The 27,094-nt window shown below is 40.3% G+C and overlaps 1 protein-coding gene across 19 annotated transcripts in view; it reads right to left on the bottom strand.

Annotated features, from left to right (window-relative positions):
* Positions 1 to 24,089, bottom strand: part of picalma (phosphatidylinositol binding clathrin assembly protein a) — a 128,469-nt gene extending 104,380 nt beyond the window's left edge. For 2 of the 19 annotated variants that reach the window (XM_059646567.1, XM_059646571.1), the window contains exons 1-2: positions 23,486 to 24,088; positions 22,827 to 22,910 (exon numbers count right to left, since the gene is read on the bottom strand). In XM_059646567.1, coding sequence (XP_059502550.1) covers positions 22,827 to 22,910; positions 23,486 to 23,615 — 214 coding nt within the window. In that variant the 5' untranslated portion in view covers positions 23,616 to 24,088. Of the gene's footprint in view, positions 1 to 22,826; positions 22,911 to 23,485 lie in introns of all 19 variants that reach the window. The other 17 variants (XM_059646568.1, XM_059646572.1, XM_059646569.1 and 14 more) reach the window with 12 other exon arrangements.
* Positions 24,090 to 27,094: the final 3,005 nt, after the last annotated feature.

Genomic DNA, 27,094 nt, shown 5'->3' with positions numbered 1-27,094 from the left:
GACATTTGAACAAATAAGACATTTGAACAAATAAGACATTTGAACAAATAAGACATTTGAACAAATAAGACATTTGAACAAATAAGACATTTGAACAAATAAGACATTTGAACAAATAAGACATTTGAACAAATAAGACATTTGAACAAATAAGACATTTGAACAAATAAGACATTTGAACAAATAAGACATTTGAACAAATAAGACATTTGAACAAATAAGACATTTGAACAAATAAGACATTTGAACAAATAAGACATTTGAACAAATAAGACATTTGAACAAATAAGACATTTGCCTCAATTAGGTTGATTGCAGGTAAAACTGTATAAAATGGTGAAAGAATTGTCACAGGATGGATAGCAAATGATTGTTGGAAATAGTTGTAGGCCTACAATTCGGTTTCAGAGATAAAATGAAGGACAAGATTTAGAAGAACCAAGAGGGGAAAGCAATACAATTCAAAGAGTATGAATTTCATTCCAGGATAGTGATCCAGCCAACTAGAAGATGAACAAAACAACAGTGGAACATTGTATAAACTCACTTGGAGGGTTGATATTCAATACTGATTGATCGATTGAACTCAATGAATAGGTTCCATGTTGCAAAGTCTATGTACAGCCCATGAGTTTTTAAAAAGAACGAGGCAACAAAAAAAAGTTACCACTAACTGTAAAAGTTGTCAGAGTTAAATTAAGGTAGGTAAAGAACTCATTGTTTTCATAAAAGTTATACAATTAATCTTTTTGATCTACGCACACTTATTGAACTCCAGCTGTCTCAAATGGTTTATCACTTCGAAACTGTATTTAACTAGTATGCCTCCAAATTTGATTACATCTGACAATCATTTCTGTACAATGTTCTATTCCTTCATTCAATATCTTTAGAATTCAGGCTTTACATATGTAAGTTATTTAAAAGTCTGACAGATTACACTAACAGATTTTCTTGAACAAGGTTGATCAGATGTTAAAAAAGGTGTAAAGAAGTGTTGCACAATACAATGCAATTCAACTTTTAAATTGGTGTAGACCTCCCAACAAAGATTTGAAAACAAAGAGGCCACCATTCACACCTGAAAACCATCATTTTTTTTAAAGAAAAGGTATATTCAATTTTAAATTGGTAGGCAATTTTCCAAAATTCACAACATTGTGGCACTGTGGTTCAAGGCCTACCCGGTCAGAAGTGTGCCATAACAAATCCAAAAAGGGGTTGATTAAAATAACTACACTGGGTCCTTATATAATCGTACAAGTTAGAACACTGGGCCACTCAGTCCCTCAATGCTGCCATCCCATTCACGATTGTGACTGGTCTGAAGACTCCATATTCCTGCCTACACCAGGTAATCCTTCACTCCCTCATTGGGACCCGCTGCCCCAGCATCTCGAATCCCCACCCTCAAGTTTCCCATCCCTAGCATTATGCAGCAAATCCACCGATTAACTCACCATAGTTTAATGACCCCTTTGAACAAATCAACAAGTTGTCAAAAACTTTATAAAAAAACCAAGCTTCTTGGCAAGACTCGAAGCCAATCCAAATGTATTGTAGAGATATTGCTCCTCTTCAATCATGTACTCTAATGAATTTACTGGTGCATATTGCAGCACTAACTTGCAGTTATGGATTAGTTTCAGACTACAGCAAAGCAGTGCTTCACAGAGACACAAGAAAAACAAAATTGTAATCAAAAAGGAGTTATTTGCAAAGGCTAACCAAAATTCCTTTTGCATACTAAAATAAATATGTCACAAGTATGGAGCCTAGGTAGCTGAAGAAGAGGGCAATGGTGGTCAAGAAGCATGCTTTAAACAAAAATTCAAGGGGCACCCACATGGAGCAGGCTACATACAACATGGTGTATAATGAACAAAAATTAGACCATCAGCAGAACAAAAGTGGTATGAAGCCTCTTTCAAACTACAAGCCATCAGATCTGCTAAGTGGTGAGGGAATTCAATGTTAGTGAAAAAAAACTGCAGGAGGAATTTTCCCTGAAGACGATGCCCAAGCAAGCTAATCAGGACAAACCAGTTTCCGGTCAAATCTTGAGATGCATACACCACTAAAATGTCCTTTAAAATAGTCACAAGTTACATCGCTACCAGAAATTTCACACATATATACCACTTAAGAGCCAAATTCAAACAATTAAGCCAAAGATTACAGATGAATGGTTAGTTGGGGTAGCCTCTTTAATGGAGCAAAACTCACATGCTGTGACAGAAGACCAAGTTTGTTCAGAGATGACCGAATTACTAATTCCCATTGATTCAAGAGAACAGCAAAAACATGCGCCCATTAAGTTATGTCAGCAACATGGAATAAACACTTATTAATTTCAATCTGTCCTGCATACAAACCATGTAGCAGGTTTAAAAATAGTTCTACTAAAAAGCATTGGGCCAAAGCAGACAAGAGTCATGGCGGTACATGGTAAACAAATGAAATTAAAGCCTAAATGGCAATTTTTTGATTGCAAGGTCAATTTGAATATTAAGTTCCCAGTGGAAGTTTTTGTTCATGCCCACGATAATGGCCGGATGGAAGAAGATGGAGTGAAGTTATAGGTTGGTCACATTTGGAATAAACACCCTAGTACGCTATCTAAATAAAAGATTAGCCATATGTGACATGCTCAGATCCCATATATAAAAGAAAACCAAAAAGATGCATATTAAGAAACAACATCTGGTTTGCCATGGCGGTGGGGTGGCAGGGGGGGTCTACCTTCTGCAATACAGCCTTTGAATGAGTTCCATTCAAGGATCACGTTCACGCTGCAAGGAACAGGTGAATGGTTAACAGGGAAAATATATGCAGCGCAGAAATATATGTGTCACCCCAATTGATCTTGTGTGCGCACACGCGTAGGCTGATATTCATTGTCAGTTCAGAGAAAATTTTGAATTTGCTATAGAGAAACAAATCATGTAAGTCAAAGTACTATACAGCCAAAGTAGGATCCTTAATGTTGTCGCCACAGCCAAAAAGACTTGCAATAAATGTAATGAATTCTTTGTAGAGGCCAATGAGTTTGGCAGCATTAAATGATTTTGGTTAAAAGATATTTGTTAAATTCATCTAATTCAATAAACCATGCATATTAACATAATGAGTTACCACTGTTTTGTCCATAATTCAACCACACTGGCAGTCGACATTTTATACTCTTGTATAACTGACTGCCACTTTGAAGGCTTCCTAGGCTAACATAACATTCTCCTTAAAAACTACTGTAAATGACAAGAGAAAGAGTGTGTGTACAGGCACAGAAAAGGTTTAGAAAGGGAAATCTAGAGCTAATAGATCAGTAAGTGAAGGTAATGATCGAGCAATTCATGTCACGGTTATGAGATTTGGAGAGGTCAGATCTTGGAAAGTTAAAGCTGAAAGAGGTTCAGAAGATGCAGAGGAACAAGAACATGGAAGGGTTTGAAAACAGGAAAAAAAGCATTTAAAAAGAAGAAAAACAAGGTATTTCTTAAATGGGAGCCAGCAAATCTCAGTTAACATATAATGATGGAAGAACAAGACCTAGTTCCAGTTACAATCCAGGCAGTTTGGATGGCCTCAAACTTGGGTGCCTGTGAGAAGTGAATTAAAGTAGTCAAGTACAAAAAGGTTACACAGATTTGGCGGAGGACTTCAGCAGCAGATAAGCTGTTGTAAGAAATACTTCTGTGTTTTGGAGATATTAATAGGTTTTAATGGCAACACAATCCGATCAGCTACCAATTAGTGAAAATGAGCAAAACAAATTAAGTAATATTACAAGTCCTCATAATGGGTGTCAAGGAAATTATTTTAAATTGGACTGAAAAATATCCATAAAACTTGGCATTGAGGGGAAAAAAAAGCCTCCCCAGCCATCAGTGCTTTTAGATTTAATGAAACCAAGGAACAGGATGTACGTAGGGCACATTGAAATAAATGCTTCAACTTTTATCAGTGTCTTACGGAAATAGACTAAGACCAAGTTGTGATCTTGAAGCTCGTCATTATGAGTTCAAGATTTCTCTTCAAAATTAAAAGAAGATGTAAAAGAGGGAGAAATGAATGTTTGAGGAAGCATTCACTCAACAAGTATTCAAAGAGACATTTGTATTCCATTTCTAATGCAACTTCAAGCTGAAAGGCTTGGGTAGCAGAGAAACAGCTATCAATTCTCCACTTTGCACCTGCACTACGCATTGAAGACAACATGAAATGAGGCATTGAGACTGTGGGCACAGTCCAAACCTAGACTGGAATCAGCTCTATTCCTAATGAAAAAAAGCCTGCTCTGTTAAATATAAAAAGAATAAGGTCCACAGTGTAAACAGAAAATAGCTGTCAGTGTTAGCCAGATGAATAACTGGCACATCTCCTACTCTGAAAATGCTGCAATGTCATTTTCTCCATTGGCATGCTTTCCAGGAGAGACACCATTATTTTGGTTCACAAGGCCATTTTTACATAGCTCATACAATGTTAATCTGTACAGTTACTGGCAGTCATGTCAGCAGCTGGAGCTTTTATATCAATTCGTGAATTGTTGATGTGTGATTACATCCGCTCACACAAACTTTGCCTTTTATTAAAATTGGAATACTGTCACGCTATGTGACAAAGTTCAACTACATTTAAATGGTGGGTCAGTTAGCCTTTTAAAATCATATTAGCAGTAAAATAACCTTGCTGCAATTGTTTATGATGTGAACGTGCTGGTCAAAAATCTTTTCATTAAGCCAAGTATAGGTCAAAATGATTCAAATACACTATTCCTTGTTGAAGCAGATTAGGAGCATGGCACTTAGATAATAAAAATCTATATCAGATATTCATATTCTCCAAAGTATACTTTTTCCCCATTTGGACAATACCAAATTACATAGTTTAGATCACACAAAAATCTTCCTAAATGCGTATTATCCCCTATATGCAGGTGTATGAACTCAGGAGATTCCTGGTCCTATCGTAAACAGCAGCAAGGCTGAAAGGAGGGAAAACAAAACCCACTTATCCTTTTCAATTACTTAATCTACCACATTTTACAATACAGATACATTTTCACAGGAAAACGGCATTATTTAAAATGACCATTTGATGAAAGAACAGCATAATCAGCCTTTTTATTTGGTCTCTGTCACACAAAATTACTATATAAAGCTCAGTTCCAGTTAAACTTTATAGGAAGGGCATTTTCAGCATGGCCTCACCTCAGTTAATTATGAAGTGGTGTATCCAATTGAAATACGCCATAAAATATGACTGTCAAGCTAAATGGACATTTGTTGGAAAGTATAACCAGAAAAGACAATCACAATGATTAAAAAAAAGCTCAACAAAACAGGCAAGAAAATGGAAATCAGAACCAATAATTCTGAAGCAAGAGGTATGATGGACCTAACCTGAAAACTTTAGGTCACAGACTGGTATTTAATATGGCTCACCACATGCGCAGGACAGGAGCAGTTCATTTTTATTTTCTTAGCCAAGAGCAATTAATTACAATTGATTATTAACTTTTAGCTTCTCATGCTCTCTCAACCTCTTGAAAAATTGGCTTTATATCCAAGGATGCAATAGTTATATTAGTTAATATAATAAAGCTGCCAAAGATGATTCATGGGACATTTCAAAACAGAAGAGAAAATCAAGCCAATTAGGTCAGAAGGCCAAAATCTGGTCAGAGTAGGGTGTTTTGAATGCCTTAAAAAGAGAGTGGTTGAGGGAGAGAAACACGTAGAGAGGGAACTCCAGAGTTTAGGCCCTAGGTGGAGCCAAAGGTGGAACAATTAAAATCAGAACTGTCCAAGCAACTTGAATCAGATGAGCGCCAATATCTGCAGGTTGTGAAGTTGCAAGAGATGAAAAAGATATGGAATAATTTGAAAAGGATAACAATTTGAAAAGCAGGACATACTCCACAGGTTTTGAAAAGACGAAATTCCATGTTCATATTGCAGATAATCTCCATCCTGATGTACAGCACCACCACTGTACTAAATTGAAATAAATCTAACACATCTAGCAACGCAAAACTGGGATATTCACCAGGCACTGTGGTCCATCAGCAGTAGCAGAATTATATTCAGCAGCAATTTGGAACCTCATGCCTTAGCATGTCCCTCACTCCACCACTAATATCAAGCTCGAGAACTAATTCGGACGTTTAAAAAAGTGCGCAGGCATGCCAAGAGCAGCACCAGACACTTCAAAACAACATATCAACCTGCTTAAGCTGCAACACAGCAATATTTACTATTTCTCCAGTTGTCTGGATTGGTGCAGCTCCAACATTCATGAAGCTCAACATAATCCAAGACAAAGCATGCCAATTGACTGACAGTGGTATCTGTCAACCACTGACAGTTAATAGCACTGTCTGCCACTTACAAGATGGACCGCAGCAATTCAAAGCCCCGTCAAGAGCACTTTTCAAACTAGCAACTGTGCTGAAAAGAACAATGGCAGCAGACGCATGGGAATAATACTACCACTAAGTTCCTATTCAAACCCCACAAGAAACTGGCTTGGAATTATAACTTCTCCAGTGCTGGGTCAAAAATCTTCCAACTCCTTGCCAAAAGGGTTGTAGTGCATGCATAAAACTTAACAACAGTTCACCATTACCTTCTCAAAGGCAAAAATGCTGGACTAGACTGCTATGTCCACATTCATGAATATTCTTTTATTAAACCCTACAGGAACACCATATGTCTCAGCAAATTTTGACATCATGGGTAATTTCACCTAAAATGGCAAATCAGACCAGATCTAATTATTTCACCTCAGCTACCTCATTTTATCTCTACTATACTGCCATTTTAAAAACCGATGTGTAAACTGATGGACAGCAATGTTAGACAAGACTATTTGGAAAGGATAGAATGAGCACTTAAGTAAAATCCAAGGGTGGAATCTTCAACAATTATAAGCATTTGATTCATCAAGGACTAATAACAAGAACAAAGACCACCAGGCTTTGTTGTGTCTGATTAACTGATCTATATCATCAGTCCATTTCCAGGTTCCCTGGCCAGGGAGGACAAGAAAAACTAGGGTTACATTATGCCAAGGGAAGATGTCCAATTAAAGGGTGATTGCAAAGGGGCCAGAGAAACTCAGCTGCAAGTGTACTGAAAAGGCTGCCCACCAAGTCTTTCTCTCACGCTTACCTGGGGGTTATGCTTTAGAATCTGAGACTACAATAGGATGATGTTTGGAAAGCACAGGAGAAAAAGGACAGCATCGCCAAGGAACAGAGATGAATTGAAGTGGCTGAGAAAGCGAGCAGTAGTTGCAGTCACTAACCTGGTGTCTGAGGAGTTTCCAGAGCCTCAGGAGGGCAGAAAAGGTGAATAGCATCACATCTCCCGGTGCCAATCCCACACTCCACTTGAATCAGCATTCACACATACGTCTAAACAATACAACTTCACACACAAACACACACAACCTGGAAAGGGAGGCAAGAGGTGGTGACAAGCACCTTGAAGAACACTAGAGATGAATACATTTTGGAAGGAGGTCGATCAGATATCAATGACTTGCCAGGAAGCGTGAGCCACCTTGATGATTGCTTGCAGCAAGGTATGCAATTGAAGTGCACGGGAATGAATGAAGACATTGAGAAGTTGGTGATCAAGCAGCGATAGTATTCGGATCAGCAGCAGTCTATAAAATGGCGAATATAGAGCTCCCAAATTTAACTGATTAAATGCGTCCATTTTGTAAGTTTCAGTGAATTAACACTCTTGGCCTTGTAACTGTCTATGTTCACCCCGGCAAGTTTCGGACAGCTCAAGAAATTGAAACACCAATTTCTAAAATTAAAACTGTAATGAAGTTATCTATTAGAACATTTTACTGACTTGATTAAGAGCTGCAAAGGGTTTCCCCATTCACCTTGATACCTGCACAAGGTGAAATGATAATGGGATCCTGATCAATATCATGTTAAGGGGATTTAACTCTGCATGTAACTCAAGCCACTTCTCCTTGACCTTTCAAACAGGTGTTTGAAATGACAACTTCACTGTATTCTCGTTCTACTGCAAAAACCTTCACATAAATTTCTAACCAGAAAGACCAGTTACTACATCTCAAATCCTGCAGCAACACTTGCTGCTCAGTCACTAAGTGCTCAACAAATCTACTTTCAGCAGGTTTTCTTACCCGAAGGTTGGATATGTCATCACTATTGCCCTGGTCTTTCAGAACACAGGCAAGCAAAAATTCTAGCAGTATAATTTGAAGTGAATAACTGAAACAAACTTCTGCACTCTTTTTTCCCCTTTTTAAAAACTTCGGCAATGCAAAGCACGTCCACTAGTATCGAAAAGGAGAAAGACAGGTATTATTTTCTCCTGAAGACTGCATTGATTTTATTTTTTTAAAAAGTGATATATAAACAGCATTGTTTGCAGTAAACAGAAAGTGGCATTTTTATACATTTATTCCTCCAAATATTAGCCAGTTTTAGGCAGGTACAGCTAGCCTGAGTTCAACCCAATTGGAGCAAACAAGTTCTAACAAGTTCAAAAAATTACACACTTTAATAGTCTGGACATTCACGTTATCAAAACAGTTATTGGAATAGCATTCATTGTTAATTTTGGATCACCTCGTAGTGCAGATGGCTATGCAGAAAATCACTCAGCCAATCTGATGTAACCAAGGTTTTTAATCAATTATTGTCATGTAAAAGCTCATGAATATTTGGGCAGGATTTAGTAGGAATTAATATTTGAATAGGAAGAGATTTAAATAACAGTAAATCTGTTGCATAAAATAATGTAGTGTTCCAGCAATGTTTTACATCAGTCACAATTCCTCAATTAGTAAGAAGCTGGTGTTGTTCACACATTGTGAAAGCCTTGTGAAAAATACTAGGAATCTAGACCTTCTTTAACATGTTGATAAAATAACGTCACTGGATCAGTGGGCCTTGGATTAGCCTGGACTTTCTGGAGATATACAGCGGTACGCTTCTGGCCAAAGAGCACGTGCAAATCCATGAGGAAAGATAATCTTATCCTCTTCGTACATGACAATAAGATATTGTACATCATCATCAACAAAAAAAAGAGGAAGAAGGAAATTAGAATTGGCAACCAATTTCATTGCTGAACATTGAACATTGATTACATAAAATAAACCCTGTCAAAGATCATCACCAACCAGATCAGGGCTGTTTTGGGATCTGTAATTCACCCCAACCAGACCTGCACTGTACCTGGTAGGAAAACCTCAGATCTTTGCATTCCTCAGGGATATGATCAACTACGTACAGGATAGGGAGGGTGGACACCTGCCTCAGACTAGGCCAGGACAAGGCTTTTGACAGGCTATCATACACCTACACATGCTCTCCAAAATGGGTTTTGGGGAGGGAATCCGCAACTGGATCTGACTGCTCTATACGGACATGAGTACTACAGTCACAATCAATCAACGGGTGGGAATCAGAAATCGTCCCGATCAGATCTGATATCAGGCAGGGCTACCTACTCTCTCTTGCTTTGTTTAGGAGTTATGTAGAACTGGTTGCCAAATCCATCAAGAATACTGACAGCTCGGGGGGTGACTATTCCAGGCAGAGACCTGCAGATTGAAGCCTCCTGTACATGAACGTCGTCATTTTCCGCTCACATGTCTTGTCAGTGCACAGACTCATTTGCATGTGTGACTAGGTCAAACTGGCCTTGAGTGCCGAGGTATATTAAGTGAAAAGCCAGGCTATATTCTTTGGGAACTGGACCAAACCAACAATGCTTTATCTTGTCACCATCAGGACAAAGTTATCTTCAAGTGCTGGGTAAATGGTTGAGGGGAGGCAGGGCATGCACTAAAACTTAGGAGGAGTATAGAGCCAAAGTGAGGCAGAAACTAGGCAGATGGGAGCACCATTCCCTCTCTATCATGGATAAAAACCTATTCAGCAGGTGAGGTACTCTCCACATTGTTGTTTGTGATGCAGGTCTGGCGTATTCTGCCCTGTGTTCATAGGGACACCATGCTCAAAGTTTTTTTTTGGTGGTGGTGGTGGGGGGGGGGGGGGGGGGGGGGGAATGCAATCCAGACCACCTTCCATCTGATGGCAACCTTTGTGTGTGGCTAGATCAAGCTGTGTAGACCCTCAGTACACAAACATCAAGTATCACTACATATTGAGGTTCTACCTGTCTCTGGTGTTACACAGCATGGGCTTGGCTTCATTGCCAATTAGTTGAGCCATTCTATAACACTTATCCCTCTTGGAAAAATCCGTTAAGAAAAACACCTCTGACCATAATTCCATCAATACTGGTTAAGATGCAGCATCGAGAAAGGAGAGGGCCAATCCCATTAGATGGTTCCCTGAGCAGACTGCCAAAGTTATTTCACCAAATGCCTCATGGCCAGGACTTTCTAACAAGTACCAAGAGGTAGTTTGGCTGGTGGTGAGAGGAGTGCTACCTGTGAGATCTTTCATGTACACCCAGACTTCCTGCCACATTATGCGCCCCTTGAAGCAGCTGCAGCAGGGTAAAGACTGTCACACATTTCATGCTGAAATATGCCTATGAAAAGGTGGACTGAAAACAGATACAGCCATTTTTGTCAAGGTTCATCCCAAGCAGCTCCGTGCTCCACAGGCCATTCCCCACGACGCACTCCAAGACAAACACTGACTATGCTTGGAAGACTCAGAGTAAAAATTGCTCTTGGGACTGGTTGGTCTTTCAGCGCTAACAGCTGACCTCAACAGTGTTACAGACTGGCATATTCCAAGGTACAAGACTACATTTTGAGGCACACACCTAACTTGAGCAGTTGCCACTAAGATGCAGTGGGGAGTGACCAACTATTGAAGGTTTTTCTTTCAAAATACAATTGGGACCCAGTTATCAGACTCTTATTATTTATGTACATTCATGACAGTGTCCTGCATAAGCGTGAAATGCCTTTGGCCTTTGCAACTACAGCAAATGCAAGATCCAAGGTTTGTTTTTTTTGATGTGCAAAAACTAAATAGAACAGCTATGGGATCTATGTTTATAAACATAGAGAAATAAAACATTTTTATTTTGCCAAAAAAAACACTATTTCCAGGTCTGGCACTTAAGCTCCCGAAACATTAGTCGGGGACAGCAATGTTTTACCCCATTCTCCTGAATTACCTTGTGAATGCAAGCTAGAAAGTTGATTAGTGACTCCAGGATGTTAAAGATACCACCAGTGGGTGACATTTCCAAGTGAAGTAATGAATGAAAAAATAAACTCACAGCATATGTTTGGATTGTATCAATGACCTGAGCAAAGCGATGTTATTAGTGGCTAAGTAAACAACTATGGTAAAACAAATTTCACAAGGAGAGAGAGTAATTTAAGCATATGCAGATGTAATCTGGATAAATCATGACGAAATGGCAAAAAAATTAAAGTGACAAAATGTGAGCAGATATCAAAACAGCAATGCTCATTTTCTCTCATTTTTTTAAAAAAACAAGCATTGTAATTTTTTTTAAAAGATTGCCATCAAACCAAAGAATAAAAACACCTAAACAAAGGAGTAGATATGGAAACAGGTGACCAAAAGCTTGGTCACGGCTATAGTTTCACAAAGAGCACATACTGAGAGAAGAATTGAAAGATGGAGGAAGGCATGGGCAAAAAGCTACATTTTTCCAAGGAGAGACAAGTAGCTCAAAAAAGTGACCTTTGGCAAACAATTCCCTGAGTTTTGCACCAAGTCAGTTAAAAATTGCTGCAGAAAACACAGAGGCCCAAGGACAGGGATATTTTCACATTTGTTAAGTGGGTGCTATTAAAAACATCCGAGGACAGGGGTCAGCGAGAAAGCATAACTTTCTAAATGATAGATTACAAGCAAAGAAAAGCTAAGGTCAAGTCATAGTAAAAAAGAACGAAAACTGCAAGAAAACATTTTATATACGGCCAAGCGAGTTTGCTCCAGTGTTCAAACAGTAAATTGAATAAATATTTGGAACAATAAGTATTTTCACTTATAGACAAATGAACAAACAGTATCTATTTCCCTTCTCAACATGGCCTTTGAAACACAAAGCCCTTTAACCATATACTTCTATAGCTTAACTATTCCAAGGTAAAGGATTTTACTAGCCACTAATGGGATCTTTAACATCCTAAAGTCACTCACCAATTTTCTAGCTTGTATTCACATTATTATCAGGGCTTGCAAATAGTTAGCTACTGGCTGCAAAATCGTCACACAGATAGCCCACAAATAGTCTTTGGGCAGGGAGCAATGAAAATTGTTCAAAAGAATGTCACTTCCGCATCTTAACAAAGCAGTCAATTCCAGAATGTTCAGCTAAGAATCCCAATCATCTTAGAACAGCAAATACCACTACAAGTGATGGTTTGCTCCTGGAGTAAAACAATGCCTCAAGCAGCAAATCTCAAAAGTATTCTTGATGTGCTACAATCGACCAGCTTTAACCACAGCATGGCACATTTCGACTGCAAACAAATTTGAGTTCTGCTGGGCTTGTGAAGATGCAACGGGCTAATCCCACGCTGCGAATAATTATGGTTTCAAGATGCTAGGCTTTGGCTGACATACATTTGTTACTACTAGAAGCAGTATTAGTTTCTTTTAAAAAAACAGAAGTTACAAAACTCAATAGATGCTGTTTGATTTGTCAAAGCCAAGGTGAAATTGTTTACATCTTGACAGCAGTATGTTCATGACAGTGGCAGAGAGGCCAAGTGAAATGTTACTGACATCCATGTGAAGTTTCAGATCTCTACTTGACACGTAAACCAGGAAAAGTCAAAGAGAGAACGTGATTGAAAGAGCAGGAAGACAAGCATATATTTGATGCCATACAAATTAGCAAAAACCATGTCTTAAATCCTAGATTCAGACAAGCTCTAAATCAAGATAATTGAGAAGGCAATAGAAGTTGGTACAGAAAGCAAGCAACAAGGACATCTAAACCTATTCCTTTATCATGCTCTATTTTGCTCGATCTTCCTCTAAGATGATAAAACTTAATGACCTCATAGATCCACCCATGATCATAAAGCTAAAGCTTCAAATTTTCCCTGGTCACTTATCAGTACACTGTAGCACTTCTGATTTTTCTTACTGTTAACCTGCCACAATCTGTTATCGTTATGTTTAACTGAACTATCGAAGTCAACTTTGTAAAACAGTACACAAGTTGCCTTTCCTCTAACTGGTAGTAGAAGAGGACTACACTGGTCAAGAATCAGCGAAAAGCTACCCTAACTATTTTGCCCACTCTGTCCTTTTCGGTCCCACAGAATTTAATTTGATGAGGTTGTAGACTTGCTCACCAAGCCAATGTGTTTGATTGCAGACATTTCAGCACTCTGCTAGGTATCATCAGTACAGCTCCAGTGAAGCATTGGGTGTTCTGTCCCACTTGTTATTTATATGCCTCAGTTTGCTGGGGTGGTTGGCATCACTTGCGGTTTGGTCTTTCAGTGGTTTATATAATCAAGTCCAGTTCAATATATTTGTTGACGGAATTCTGGTTGAAATGCCAGGCCTCTAGGAATTCCCTGGCATTTCCGTTTGGCTCATGTGATTATGGATATCTTATCCCAGTCAAATGGGTGTCCTTCTTTGTTCATGTGTATTTAGACCAGAGAGAATTGATTGTGTCTCGGTGTTCGCACATCCTTATTGTTGGTTTTCTTCCCATTTGGCCTATGTAATGTTTTTCAGTCCTTGCATGGTATTTTATATATTAAGTTAGTTTTATTGGTTGTAGGTATGGGTTCCTAAATGCTCATCAGTACCTCTCGCAGGGAGGTTGTTGGTTTGTGGGCTGAGTGCCGAGGGGTTCCGAGTAGGCTTATGGTCACCTCTGACATACGGTAGATCAACGAGTGCAGCTGGCCATGTTAAGTCTTCTTGTTGTAGTCTGTAGCGGAGGTAACGGTGGATTGTGCTTTTCGGGGTTCCATTCCTTTTAAGAACTCATAGAAGCACTCCAGTTCTGTTTTGTGCAAATCCAGGTTGCTGCAGGGTATTGCAGCTCGTTTGAATAACATTCTGATGCAGTTCCATTCACGGATATCGGAGCAGTTGCTGGTGTAATTATGTACATAGTCCGTGAAAGGAGGTGCATCAGGACGTTATTCAAATGAGCCACAACACACTGCAACAACCTGGACAACTTGTACGAAGCAGGACAGGAGCACTTCTATGAGTTCTTAAAAGGAATTGTTGCCAACACAATCTGGCATTACCTCTGCAACAGACCACATTGACTAGTGTGATTGGTCATGCAATCTACTGTATATCAGAGGTGACCATAAGCCTACTCAGAACCCCTAGGTATCTGAGTGTCCTACAAACCAACAACCTCTCTACAAGAGCTACTGACAAATGTAGAGGATCCCTCACCCACAACCAATAAAACTAATGCAATATACCAAACACCAAGCAAGGACTGTGAAAAGCATTACATAGGCCAAACGGGAAGAAAACCAACAGTAAGGATGTGCAAACACCAAGTTTCCACCAAAAGAGACAACCAATTCTCACTGGTCTCAATACCACATGGGCAAAGAAGGACATAAATTTGACTGGGTCAACACATCCAAAACAGCACAAGCCAAACAGACATGCCAGGGAATTCCTGGAGGCCTGGTATTCCAACCGGAACCTCAACAAACACATTGGTTTTGTATATCGGGGCCAGTTCAATCAAAAACAAAACCAGAAGTGATGTCAACCACCCCAGCAAACTGAGGCACATGCATAACAAGTGGGACAGAAAACCAATGCTTCACTGGAGCTGCACTGATGATGTTACCTATTGGGATGACGAAACAGCTGCAATCAAAACACACTGGCTTGACAAGTCTACAAACACAAAATCAAGCACTGTAAGGTTGGTGGGATAGGTGGGAACAGAATGATGAGAAAGTCATAGCTATTCCGAGTTAGTAACATGATAGGATCGAGGATATCAATAAAAGAAAATGATGTTGTTCAAGGTGGAAGATGCAATTTGTAAGAATCAAATGGAACACACAATGACAACAAAATGTTTGCTAGTCCCAATAGACCCTTTCCACCAAAGCTAATTAAACTAAAAAGGTATCAGAGATAATGGGAACTGCAGATGCTGGAGATTCCAAGATAATAAAATGTGAGGCTGGATGAACACAGCAGGCCAAGCAGCATCTCAGGAGCACAAAAGCTGACGTTTCGGGCCTAGACCCTTCATCAGAGAGGGGGATGGGGGGAGGGAACTGGAATAAATAGGGAGAGAGGGGGAGGCGGACCGAAGATGGAGAGTAAAGAAGATAGGTGGAGAAGGTGTGGGTGGGGAGGTAGGGAGGGGATAGGTCAGTCCAGGGAAGACGGACAGATCAAGGAGGTGGGATGAGGTTAGTAGGTAGCTGGGGGTGCGGCTTGGGGTGGGAGGAAGGGATGGGTGAGAGGAAGAACCGGTTAGGGAGGCAGAGACAGGTTGGACTGGTTTTGGGATGCAGTGGGTGGGGGGGAAGAGCTGGGCTGGTTGTGTGGTGCAGTGGGGGGAGGGGATGAACTGGGCTGGTTTAGGGATGCAGTGGGGGAAGGGGAGATTTTGAAACTGGTGAAGTCCACATTGATACCATATGGCTGCAGGGTTCCCAGGCGGAATATGAGTTGCTGTTCCTGCAACCTTCGGGTGGCATCATTGTGGCAGTGCAGGAGGCCCATGATGGACATGTCATCAAGAGAATGGGAGGGGGAGTGGAAATGGTTTGCGACTGGGAGGTGCAGTTGTTTGTTGCGAACTGAGCGGAGGTGTTCTGCAAAGCGGTCCCCAAGCCTCCGCTTGGTTTCCCCAATCCCTCACCCCCATCCCAGGCCCCAAGAACACCTCCTCCCTCACCCCCATCCCAGGCCCCAAGACACCTCCTCCCTCACCCCCATCCCAGGCCCCAAGATGACATTCCACATTAAGCAGAGGTTCACCTGCACATCTGCCAATGTGGTATACTGCATCCACTGTACCCGGTGCGGCTTTCTCTACATTGGGGAAACCAAGCGGAGGCTTGGGGACCGCTTTGCAGAACACCTCCGCTCAGTTCGCAACAAACAACTGCACCTCCCAGTCGCAAACCATTTCCACTCCCCCTCCCATTCTCTTGATGACATGTCCATCATGGGCCTCCTGCACTGCCACAATGATGCCACCCGAAGGTTGCAGGAACAGCAACTCATATTCCGCCTGGGAACCCTGCAGCCATATGGTATCAATGTGGACTTCACCAGTTTCAAAATCTCCCCTTCCCCCACTGCATCCCTAAACCAGCCCAGTTCATCCCCTCCCCCCACTGCACCACACAACCAGCCCAGCTCTTCCCCCCCACCCACTGCATCCCAAAACCAGTCCAACCTGTCTCTGCCTCCCTAACCGGTTCTTCCTCTCACCCATCCCTTCCTCCCACCCCAAGCCGCACCCCCAGCTACCTACTAACCTCATCCCACCTCCTTGACCTGTCCGTCTTCCCTGGACTGACCTATCCCCTCCCTACCTCCCCACCCACACCTTCTCCACCTATCTTCTTTACTCTCCATCTTCGGTCCGCCTCCCCCTCTCTCCCTATTTATTCCAGTTCCCTCCCCCCATCCCCCTCTCTGATGAAGGGTCTAGGCCCGAAACGTCAGCTTTTGTGCTCCTGAGATGCTGCTTGGCCTGCTGTGTTCATCCAGCCTCACATTTTATAAACTAAAAAGGTACCAATTTAATATCAAGAAACTAGAGAATAGCCGATAAATCGTACGACTCTGCTGGGGCCTATCAAATTGGCCGCATCCTTAAAGAACCAAAAGCTACTTCAAGTTTTGAGCAAAACATGACTTTATGCACAATAGTTTTGTAATGCAAGCAAGCACAGCATGACAATACAAAACAGAAAAATGAGATAAATGACTAGCAAGTCAAGTCTGTTTGATTTAGGTGAGGCCACATGACCAACAGAATTGATTTTTAATTAGCACAAAAGGATCCATCAGGAAGGTTGGGCATCAGTTTAACACCATATCGGAAAACTGAGCTTCTGATGATTGACAGCAGTGGAATGATGAAACTAGATCGCATGTTGGCGCAAGGTTTGAATCATCAACCTCCAGAATCGGAGGAATGCATTACATTTCTGAACAATCCAAATGACATAACTTAGTATTGAATTAAAGCAAAGGTTTATTTTATTGCGTGGTCTCTAAGCACTTCACTACAGGTTACCATCTTTACCTGGTGCAGCTTAGTGGCAATTTGTTTTCCTTTCTCAAACCATAAAAGGCAATAAGCACAGCTAAAATCACTTCACTGACAACTTGAATTAGGGTTGAAGTGCATAAGCCACAAGTTCATTCACCACTTTTAATCTGTACTATCATACAAACTCAACTACATTAAAAATTATTTACTTCCTCAACTGAGATGGTGGTAAATGCTTATCACCTATTAGTATTGGAAGCATTACGAATTTCAAACTATGAACTGGTGCTTGAAAGTGAAAGGGCAGTTACTTCTCAACTTACTAACAGTTACTTATGAAACCAATCTTCTGCAATTTCATGAATAGCCAACATACAATGTAATATACCAAAGTATTACTATTGGAAAAGACTTGCAGTTATTGAATTGATTTCTTTTCAAAAAATATCCTTTGAAATAGATAAAATGAGTCCTTATTGATTTTCAACTAAGCGAACCTCCCATAAATATTTCAAGATGTTTAAAAACACTAGAAATTTCATTTATTGTTTTAACAATGAAGAAAACTAATTGTGTTAAATGATGCATTATCAAAACTTTAATGTTCACAAATATTAAAGTTGGGGAGTTAACAGAGCACCAGACACAGGCACACACAGAAAAGCAGACAGCAAGATTGCCGAGGGGGACAGCTCCTTCAGCCGTAAATTAACACCACAGAAGTACAAGTTCCATAAACAGTTAAGCCGTACAAGATATTACAAGTAAAACTGAAACTTATTTTGGACAAGGAACAAGTTTGGAATATCGACAAAATGTGTAAAGTTGTATTAAAACAACAGCCAAATAATTTGTAAAGATGTTGGTGTCAGTTACGGTAATAATATATACACTAACCATATCATTCTATACTAATTATTAGTGACAGATCAACTGATGGTCATATCCTAATTAATATTTAACCACAGACATGAATGCACTAGAACTGGAAGATATTAAATTACCCATCACAAAAGAAACATGCTATCGTTTACGAATATATTTTTAGTAGTGTGAATCCAAGATTGTTCAGTTATTTCACCTCAAAAGTCAGTTATCAATTACTTGAAATTTGTTTTTCTAGAGTATGATATCTGAAAATCTTAAATGATGGCATCAGACTTGCAAGTGTTCCAGCACAGTACAAGATCCTGCAACAATTTTCTCAAAACGTGTGTGCTAATTAAGTATCACCTCATTTACTAATTAAAAATGCCATGACATGGCATAAAAATTTAAGAGGTTGCACAACTTTTAAATGACTGCAAAAAATGTTCTATTTATTTTCTGGAACAACCACTTTTAAAACCATGACAAGATTTGCTTCATATCACAGCTTCCTGATTTTCAAGTCTCACATGGCCAGTGGAATCTCAAAAAATAATCTTAATCTTAACCAAAGATTTAATAACAAGATTTTTTTAAAAACCAAATTGACAAATTGTGAGCAATGTTGATATTTTGGAATTCTGAGAGGCTGGAACTGCCTGCCGAATCCTGCTGGCAACTCAAGTGTTGATACCACGTTGAGTGAATTGACACATCTGATCTGACATTTTGACTGCAGAAATAGTTTAACTTACACTAATTATAAATGTGGGAAATGCTTCTGATACAAGCAAAATCTCACAGCTTAAACCCCATGGTAATCTAGATGCCAAAATCTGCACCTGGGAAGCCAGAATAGTGTTTTTTTTTGGTGAGACAAAAATAATTGGACTAGAGCATGCAGGCATTATTCAAACCCATCAACTCAGATTCCCGGTAGATAGAAATACTGGGAAGCTAGAAGTAGAACCAGTTTGACTGAGTGTGGGTATTTCTTTGCATCATAAAGTGAGGAGCTAAGAAACAAAGCTAAATGTTCAAGAGGTACATTGAAGGTAGCCACAAAAAAAAGTCAGTGTTTAAAACTCATCCCAAAGTTTAATGTTTAGTTGAAGGCAAGGATATTTTTAATCCCTGAAACCAGTAGAATGTCCAAGTTTTGTAACCTATTTCCCACCATTTCAACAAATGCTTTGATTCTTCACTAAGAGGTGCAGGTGGAGCTCAGCTCACAAGCAAGCCACAATTGTAGTCGGCAACTTATCTGAACTTGGAACGTACTGCATTGAAGCCTAATCTTTACTGAATATGCACACAGTAGATTTTCAAGAGAGACAAAAACAAAGTTGCCGGAAAAGCTCAGCAGGTCTGGCAGCATCTGTGGAGGAGAAAACAGTTAACGTTTTGGGTCCGGTGACCGTTCCTCAGAGCAGTTGAGGAGGGGTCACTGGACCTGAAACGTTAACTCTGTTTTCTCTTCCACAGATGCTGCCAAACCTGCTGAGCTTTTCCAGCAACTTTGTTTTGGTTCCCGATTTACAGCATCCGCAGTTCTTTTGGATCTTCAAGAAAGATCACTGGATAACAACAAGTAAGATGATTGATTTTTTCCCTCCATAACACAAAGAAGCTTCATGAAATACCCCTCTGCTGTTATTCTAATGCTAATCATCTCACCTCAGCTAGGATGGAACCTGCTTGGATGCTTGCCTTTATTGGTCAATGCAGTGAGTATAAGAATTGGGACATCATGTTGCAGCTGTGCAGGGCATTGGTTCGGCCACTTTTGGAATGCTGTGTTCAATTCTGATCGTCCTGCTATAATAAGTGATGTTGTGAAACTTTTAAGAGTTCAGAAAAAAAATTACTTAAATGTTGCCACGGTTGGAGGGCTTGCGCAATAGGGTGGGACTGAATAGGCTGAGGCGGTTTTCCTGGGTGCATCAGAGGCAGGGGGTGACCTCATATAAGCTTATAAAATCATGAGAAGCTGGATGGGGTAAATAGGCAAGGGCTTTTCCCCAGCGTAAGGAGTTCAAAACTTTACGGCAGAGGTTTAAAGGTGAGAGGGGAAAGATTTAAGAAGAAACTAAGGGGTGACTTTATCACACAGAGGATGGTATGTATATGAAACAAACTGCCAGAGGAAGTGGAGGAGGCTGGTACAATTCAGCATTCAAAAAACGCATCTGGACAGGTATACGAAGAGGAAGGAGTTACAAGAATATGGACCAAATGCTAGTAAATGCAACTAGATTAATTTAGGATATCTGGTCAGAACGGGTAAATTGGACAAAGGGTCTGTTTCCATACTTTACAGCTCTACGACTCAAGTATTTTGGAAACGGGCATTTTTAAAACCCCTCACCGGACTGGAGTTCCCGCACACCCAAGCTGAAGATCAAGTCTTATGAGCCAACCACTACAGGATTTCTCTCATCTCAACTCTAGTGATTTGGGGAGCTAGATCAGGACATCTTTGCTAGCTTTACAATCAAATGCATTGAAAACTATTCCACATCAGCAAGTATGATAGCACAATCCAAGTGTCAAAAATATGTCAGATAAGTAGGTTTAAAATTGGGCATGTTATTTTTGATTATCAAAACTGGCAAATGTTTTCATGTTTCAAATTACAAAGTGAATAAGGAATTTCAGGACCACAAACTGTAGATCAATTAGAAAACCAATGAATTTATAATCTTTTTGCTTGTTTCATTCTCTGAATAAAAGAACTCACTTGTTTAAGACTTTGTTACTACTCAGGTCAACTACCAAGAGATTAATAAATTGGAAACTATTCATCCAATTAGCCCATATTTTACAAAAAGGAGAAAAAAGGTTAAACTTCCACTCTCCACGCAAGTCAATATTCCAAAGAAATGCTTTCCAGGTATTGTTGACACAAACAAACAGGTTCCCAGCACCTGATGTTAAGTTGTAGCAGCTGTCAAAAACTGTCACTACTTTCAAAAACAAAAAGACTAAAAACTACTAAATTGATTTTCTCCCATGATATCAATTTTGCTCATTTACCTCTTCAAACTCAAAACTCTTGGACTACCATAGCCTGGAAGCAAAGAGCATTCTGATCACACTAAAATGTAAAAACCTAAAAGTTACTGTACAGCATAAATTATTTAAAATAAACTAGATATAGAAACCCGAGCAGCATAGCTGTTGGTCACTGTTGTCCCTGAAGGATCCATCACTGGAAGTTAGAAGTCAATTTTTAAAATTTCTAATGTTGTTTAGTTCTCCACTTTATTGCAGCAGCTTGGGTTGAGTTTCCAGACTCAGTTTATAATTTCCTTTCAAATACTTCTCACGAATGGGAGTAAAAATGTTTCAGATCTCTTCAACGTATTTCAGAAACAGTAACTAAAAAAAGCATTCTTGCTGCTCAGCAGAGCTCACATTAAAAATTATGTTGAAGGAAGTGAAACAGAATCACAGTATTGTACTGGATTCAGGCAACACCAAGAGCTGTACATTTTAGAAAAGCCAACATGATAAAAGACTGATGTTCAGAAACAGCAAGCTAGTTCCAATATGGGACACTTATGCACTGCTTCAGTCTATGAGAAAACTAAAGTTCCCAGGCAATTGAAGATAGTGTCTAAATAGAACATAGAACATAGAACATAGAACAGTACAGCACAGAACAGGCCCTTCAGCCCACAATGTTGTGCCGACCATTGATCCTCATGTATGCACCCTCAAATTTCTGTGACCATATACATGTCCAGCAGTCTCTTAAATGACCTTGCTTCCACAACTGCTGCTGGCAACGCATTCCATGCTCTCACAACTCTCTGCGTAAAGAACCTGCCTCTGACATCCCCTCGATACTTTCCACCAACCAGCTTAAAACTATGACCCCTCGTGCTAGCCATTTCTGCCCTGGGAAATAGTCTCTGGCTATCAACTCTATCTATGCCTCTCATGATCTTGTATACCTCAGTTAGGTCCCCTCTCCTCCTCCTTTTCTCCAATGAAAAGAGACCGAGCTCAGTCAACCTCTCTTCATAAGATAAGCCCTCCAGTCCAGGCAGCATCCTGGTAAACCTCCTCTGAACCCTCTCCAAAGCATCCACTGATCCTCAGTGCTTTTCAGGGTCCTACCATTCATAATGTATTCCCATGCCAGTTACATCAAATTAGTGAAAGATGCTCTTTGGTCTGCCTGAAATCTGTTGGCCTTTCAGTACAAAGAGTTGTCCTCGGCTGCGTGTTGCATACATGTGCATTCCAAGGTCCAGGACCACATGCTGAGGGATGCACTAAGGCTTGCAGCTGCTGTCACCAAGATGCTGTGGAGAGGGTCGGTGTCTAAATTCTTTTTGGCATGCTGTACCAAGGGGCTGTCCATTTACTGGACCCATTGGGTTGTGTACTTAAATAGATATGTATAGTTCTTGTCAAATTCTGTGTCTGTTCCAATTTTGCATTTGGAATTAGGTAATAAGAGTATAAATGCTCGACTGCAAAATATGATATTTTGTTACATTTTCTGTTACATCCAATTTGAACTGATTTATAACCTACTTATAGATATTTTACAAATAAAGTATATTTTTGCAAAAAATATCGTACAAAGACAGAAGCAAGTTATTCTTTTAAACTTGCATATTATAAATGCACACACCATCCCTACAAAACAGTAAAAAGTACAAACAATAAAAAGTACAAACAATATACAAACAAACTCATTAGAAGTGTGATCAGATTACTCACTTAAAGACAACCACATGTTCTTGGGGTCTTGAGTGATCTGGTAAGCACCAAACCCAGCTGCACTCCCAAATAGTAGGCCAGCTGCTAGAGAAGGCACACTACCCGCTTTAATATAACCAAGACTACAGTTTAAATGCAATCAAATAAATCCGTTGTTGCATCAATAAAATTGACAAATATGCCAACTTGCTTAAAAATCACTGCAATAGTAAGAAAATTGCTGATTCACTATAACATCGACATGAGGTGAGCTGTAACTTCTGTCTTTAGTAGCTTTCAGATGTATAACCACAGTGACCACATCACAAGACGACCGCAAAAATGCGAGCCCCTGAGATTTAACCCCCGGCCCCTCCTACCACAAAGTCCCGACCAGCAAAATGCACTTCATTTTAAAAAATCTGGAGTAACTAAATAATTAACATGCACGCATCAATTCACCGAAAGTCCAATGGGCAAAATCAAGGCCAAGGGCGTTATCTGGGGCCTGGTACCGCAAGAAAACTAGACACTTTCCCCGAACAACACATACGGCAGCGGCACCAGCTTCAATCTCATTCTGTTCGGGTTAAAATTTAAACCCAGGAAGCAGGATGGCAGCGGCTGGGTCGGGACACGCTTTCATTTTTCACTCTGAGAATGTGGAAGGAAGTGCTTACAATCTAGGTGCTTCTTCTTGGGGCCCATAATCTCGTGTGTGGTGGCTTTACAAACGGTTTTAGAGACGGCCGAGCCGGTGACACTGTGCTGAGCCGCAGCAATACGGTCCGTGATACTCTGTCCCGACATCTTCCCTCCTCGGCAGCAGCAGATTCACGCACAGAGGGGGTTTAAATCCCTCTCACGGAGCCACCCCGGCCAAGCAAATCAAGAAGAAAGGTTAGAAATAAAAATACACACAACCAAAAACAAGAAAAAGTAAACTGAAAACCCAGGAAGGAAAAGCCCCGAGCGGACGGGCTGCTCCAAGCTTTTCTAATTTACAGGCGGTCACTTGGACAGCTGTCGCCACCCAGGGTTCAAATCCTCTTTCTTCCTCTGCCGAAAAGGAGCAGGAGTTCCAGGAAAATGGCGGGTTTGAACCAGGCTCCTACCCACTGGATTGTTATCATGTGATCATCCACCAACCTCGTACCAGTCTGAGCCCCATCAGCCAGTCCCAGAATTTTCCTCCCACAGCCCAGCCTGACACCACTGTTACTTCCAGCAAAATTTGCCCCTCCCTCCCTTGTCTGCCTCTGCCAGATGAGAGTCTTTTTTTCGTTTCCATTCGTGCATCTGGATTTATGCACATCTGTCTACACGTGTACAGTTTTTTTGCACACGATCAGCTTCGTGCAGAATACAGATCGCACACTGAAGATGATTGTCTTGAAGAGGCTTACCTTATTTTCGAGAACAAAATGATTAGCTGGTTGAATTTGTTTTCCATGTTAAGTAATTTTCAAATGTTTGCCTTTTATTCGTGGAATTAATTGACAGCTGAAATGGAATACTTAAACTCAGCAGCTAAGACGAGCGCAAATTTTGTTTCGAATGGAAAACATGTTTGTATTCAGAAATTAAAAGATTCGCAAATAAAATCATCCGTTGCGATTGTGAAAGCTTACACCCAATCAGATTTATGAAATTGCCTAAAAACTCGTTTAACAGTTTTTGAAACACTGGCTCTGTTAACAATTCTCAGACCAGAGCAGGGGTTTACAATTTTATTTTCCTTCTGAGCCACCCCCACCATCCTATTACATTTAAAAAAAAGTCCACTGATCACCTGTAACACAAGTGCGTCTTCTGTTTAGAAATTCAGACAAGTATTTCATCATTACTGTTGTTTTTCCTACACTTCGACTGATATCCTCCAATCTTTCCCACTTCTTGGCTAAGATTCTCTCTTAACAGTTGTACTAAGCAAAGATTCTTCATATAATTATACTTTCAATTTTAAAGTACTTTAAAATAACTGCTTTTTAAAATGTAAGTTATATGTACAATATTGGGCACACTTCCCAATAGAACAACTGGTGATAATTCAATTTGGGGTTGGGAAGAGTGAAATCTCACCCACAGATGGTAGTTTGGAGAATTCAGAATGGTAAAGATAACATGGACATGGAGAGAATTGTGCTTATAGAGTAACCTGATTACAACAACTGGCATCTTCTGATATCTGCCAACTCTGCTATTGTGTGGTTCAAATTAAGAGTATTTTGAGATGGTTCACTACCATCAATTCCCTTTGTCTATACTTCATCAAGGACCTATCAAATGATCACTGGTAGAGGTTATATCAGATGAAGTGTCCATGCAGAAGAGGCACCGTTCTTTGTTAACAAGCTGGTTTATTGCATGATAGTAATAAGTACAAGACCATAAGACGTAGGAGCAGAAGTAGGCTTTTCAGCTCATTGAGAATGCCCAAACTTTCAATAAACTCATGGATGATATGGTGATTCTCAGCTCTACTTTCTTTCCTGTTGCTCGTAGCCCTTGATTCCCTCTTGACCTTGCATATGTACATGAAACCTATTCAAGGAAGCCCCGAGGATGTTAGGGGTATCAGATTGAGAAAACCTACTCAAGAGATCCATTTCCCACAAATATGTATTTTCTACTAAAGGGCCTGGCATAGTTTATTTGAGCTTTGGCAGCCTAACACATACAGTAAAGAATGGTCAGGATCAAGCTGCAGGAACCCTGTGAACAATTGTAATTTCAACTATGGATATGGAAGCTAGGGAACCCTGGGAAATAAATACTGACATCTTGAAAAGCGTCCATTTTAAAGAAGAGAAGGTGCCGGAGGTCTTAAAAATGCATTAAGATAAATAAATCTTTGGGACCTGATCAGGTGTATCCCAGAACATGGTAGGAAGCTAGGGGAGAGATTGCTGGGACGTTTCCTGAGATACTCACATCATTGACAGCCACAGGTGAAGTGGCAGAAGACTGGAGGCTGGCTAATGTGGTGCCATTGCTTAAGAAAGGTGATAAGAAAAACCCAAGGAACTACAAGTCAGTGAGCCTCTTTTCAGTAGTGGATAAGTTGTGGGAGGGGATTCTGAGAAAAAGGATTTACGTGCACTTGAAAAGGCGAGGACTGATTACAGAGAGTCAGCATGGTTTTGTGCATGGGAAATCATATCTCACTAATGCTTAAGTTTTTTGAAAAGGTGATGAAGGTCAATGAAGGTAGAGCAGTACACATTGTTTACATGGACTTCAGCTAGACATTTGACAAGGTTCTGTGTGGTAGACTGATTAGCAAGGTTGGATCACATAGATTCCAGGAAAAGCTAGCCATCTGGATATAAAATTGGCTAGAAGTAGGAGACAGAGGCTGGTTGTAGAGGTTGTCTTTCAGACTGGAGGCCTGTGACTAACAGTATGCCGCAAGGGTCAGTGCTGGGTCTATTGCTTTTCATCATTTATTTAAATGATATGGGTGCAAATATACGAGAATGGTTTGCAGATTTGCTGATGATACCAAAATTGGTGGTGTAATGGAATGTGAAGAAGGTTACCTCAGAGTTCAAAGGGAGTTTGATTGGATGGGCCAATGAGCAGAGGAGTGGCAGATGGAGTTTAATTTAGATAAATGTGAGGTGTTGCAATTTGGTAAGGCAAACCAGGGCAGGACATACGCAGTTAATGGTTGGGCCCTATGGAGTGTCGCTGAACAAACATACCTAGGAATGCAGGTGCAAAGTTCCTTGAAAGTGGAGTCGCAGGTAGACAGGGTAGGAAATAAGGTGTTTGGCACGTTTGTCTTTATTGTTCAGCGCATTGAGTATAGGAGCTGGGACATCATGTTGCAGCTGTACGGAACATTGATTAGGCCATCTCTAGAATATTGTATTCGATTCTGCTTTCCCTTTCACAGGAAGGTTGCTGTCAAATTTGAAATGGTTCAGAAAGGATTTGAGAATGTTTACAGGATTGATGGGCTTGAACTATAGGGAGAAGCTGATTCTTTTCCTCTAGAGCATTGGAGGCTGAGGAGTGATGTTACAAAGGTTTATAAAATCATGAAGGGCATAGTTAGGGTGAACAGCCAAGGTCTTTTTCCTCGGGTAGGGGAGTCCAAAACTAGAGGGCATAGGTTTAAGGTGAGAGGGGAAATATTTAAAGAGAACCTGAAGGGCAAATTGTTCATGCAGAGGATGGTGCATGTATGGAATGATTTGCTAGAGGAAGTGGTGGAGACAGATACAATTACAACATTTAAAAGGCATCTGGATGGATAAATGAACATAAAGGCTTTAGAGGGG

This window comes from Stegostoma tigrinum, chromosome 6 (genome assembly GCF_030684315.1).
Source record: "Stegostoma tigrinum isolate sSteTig4 chromosome 6, sSteTig4.hap1, whole genome shotgun sequence".
Taxonomy (NCBI): Eukaryota; Metazoa; Chordata; class Chondrichthyes; order Orectolobiformes; family Stegostomatidae; genus Stegostoma; species Stegostoma tigrinum.
Note: the sequence above shows the minus strand (reverse complement) of the source record. Positions and strands in the feature narration are given on the sequence as shown.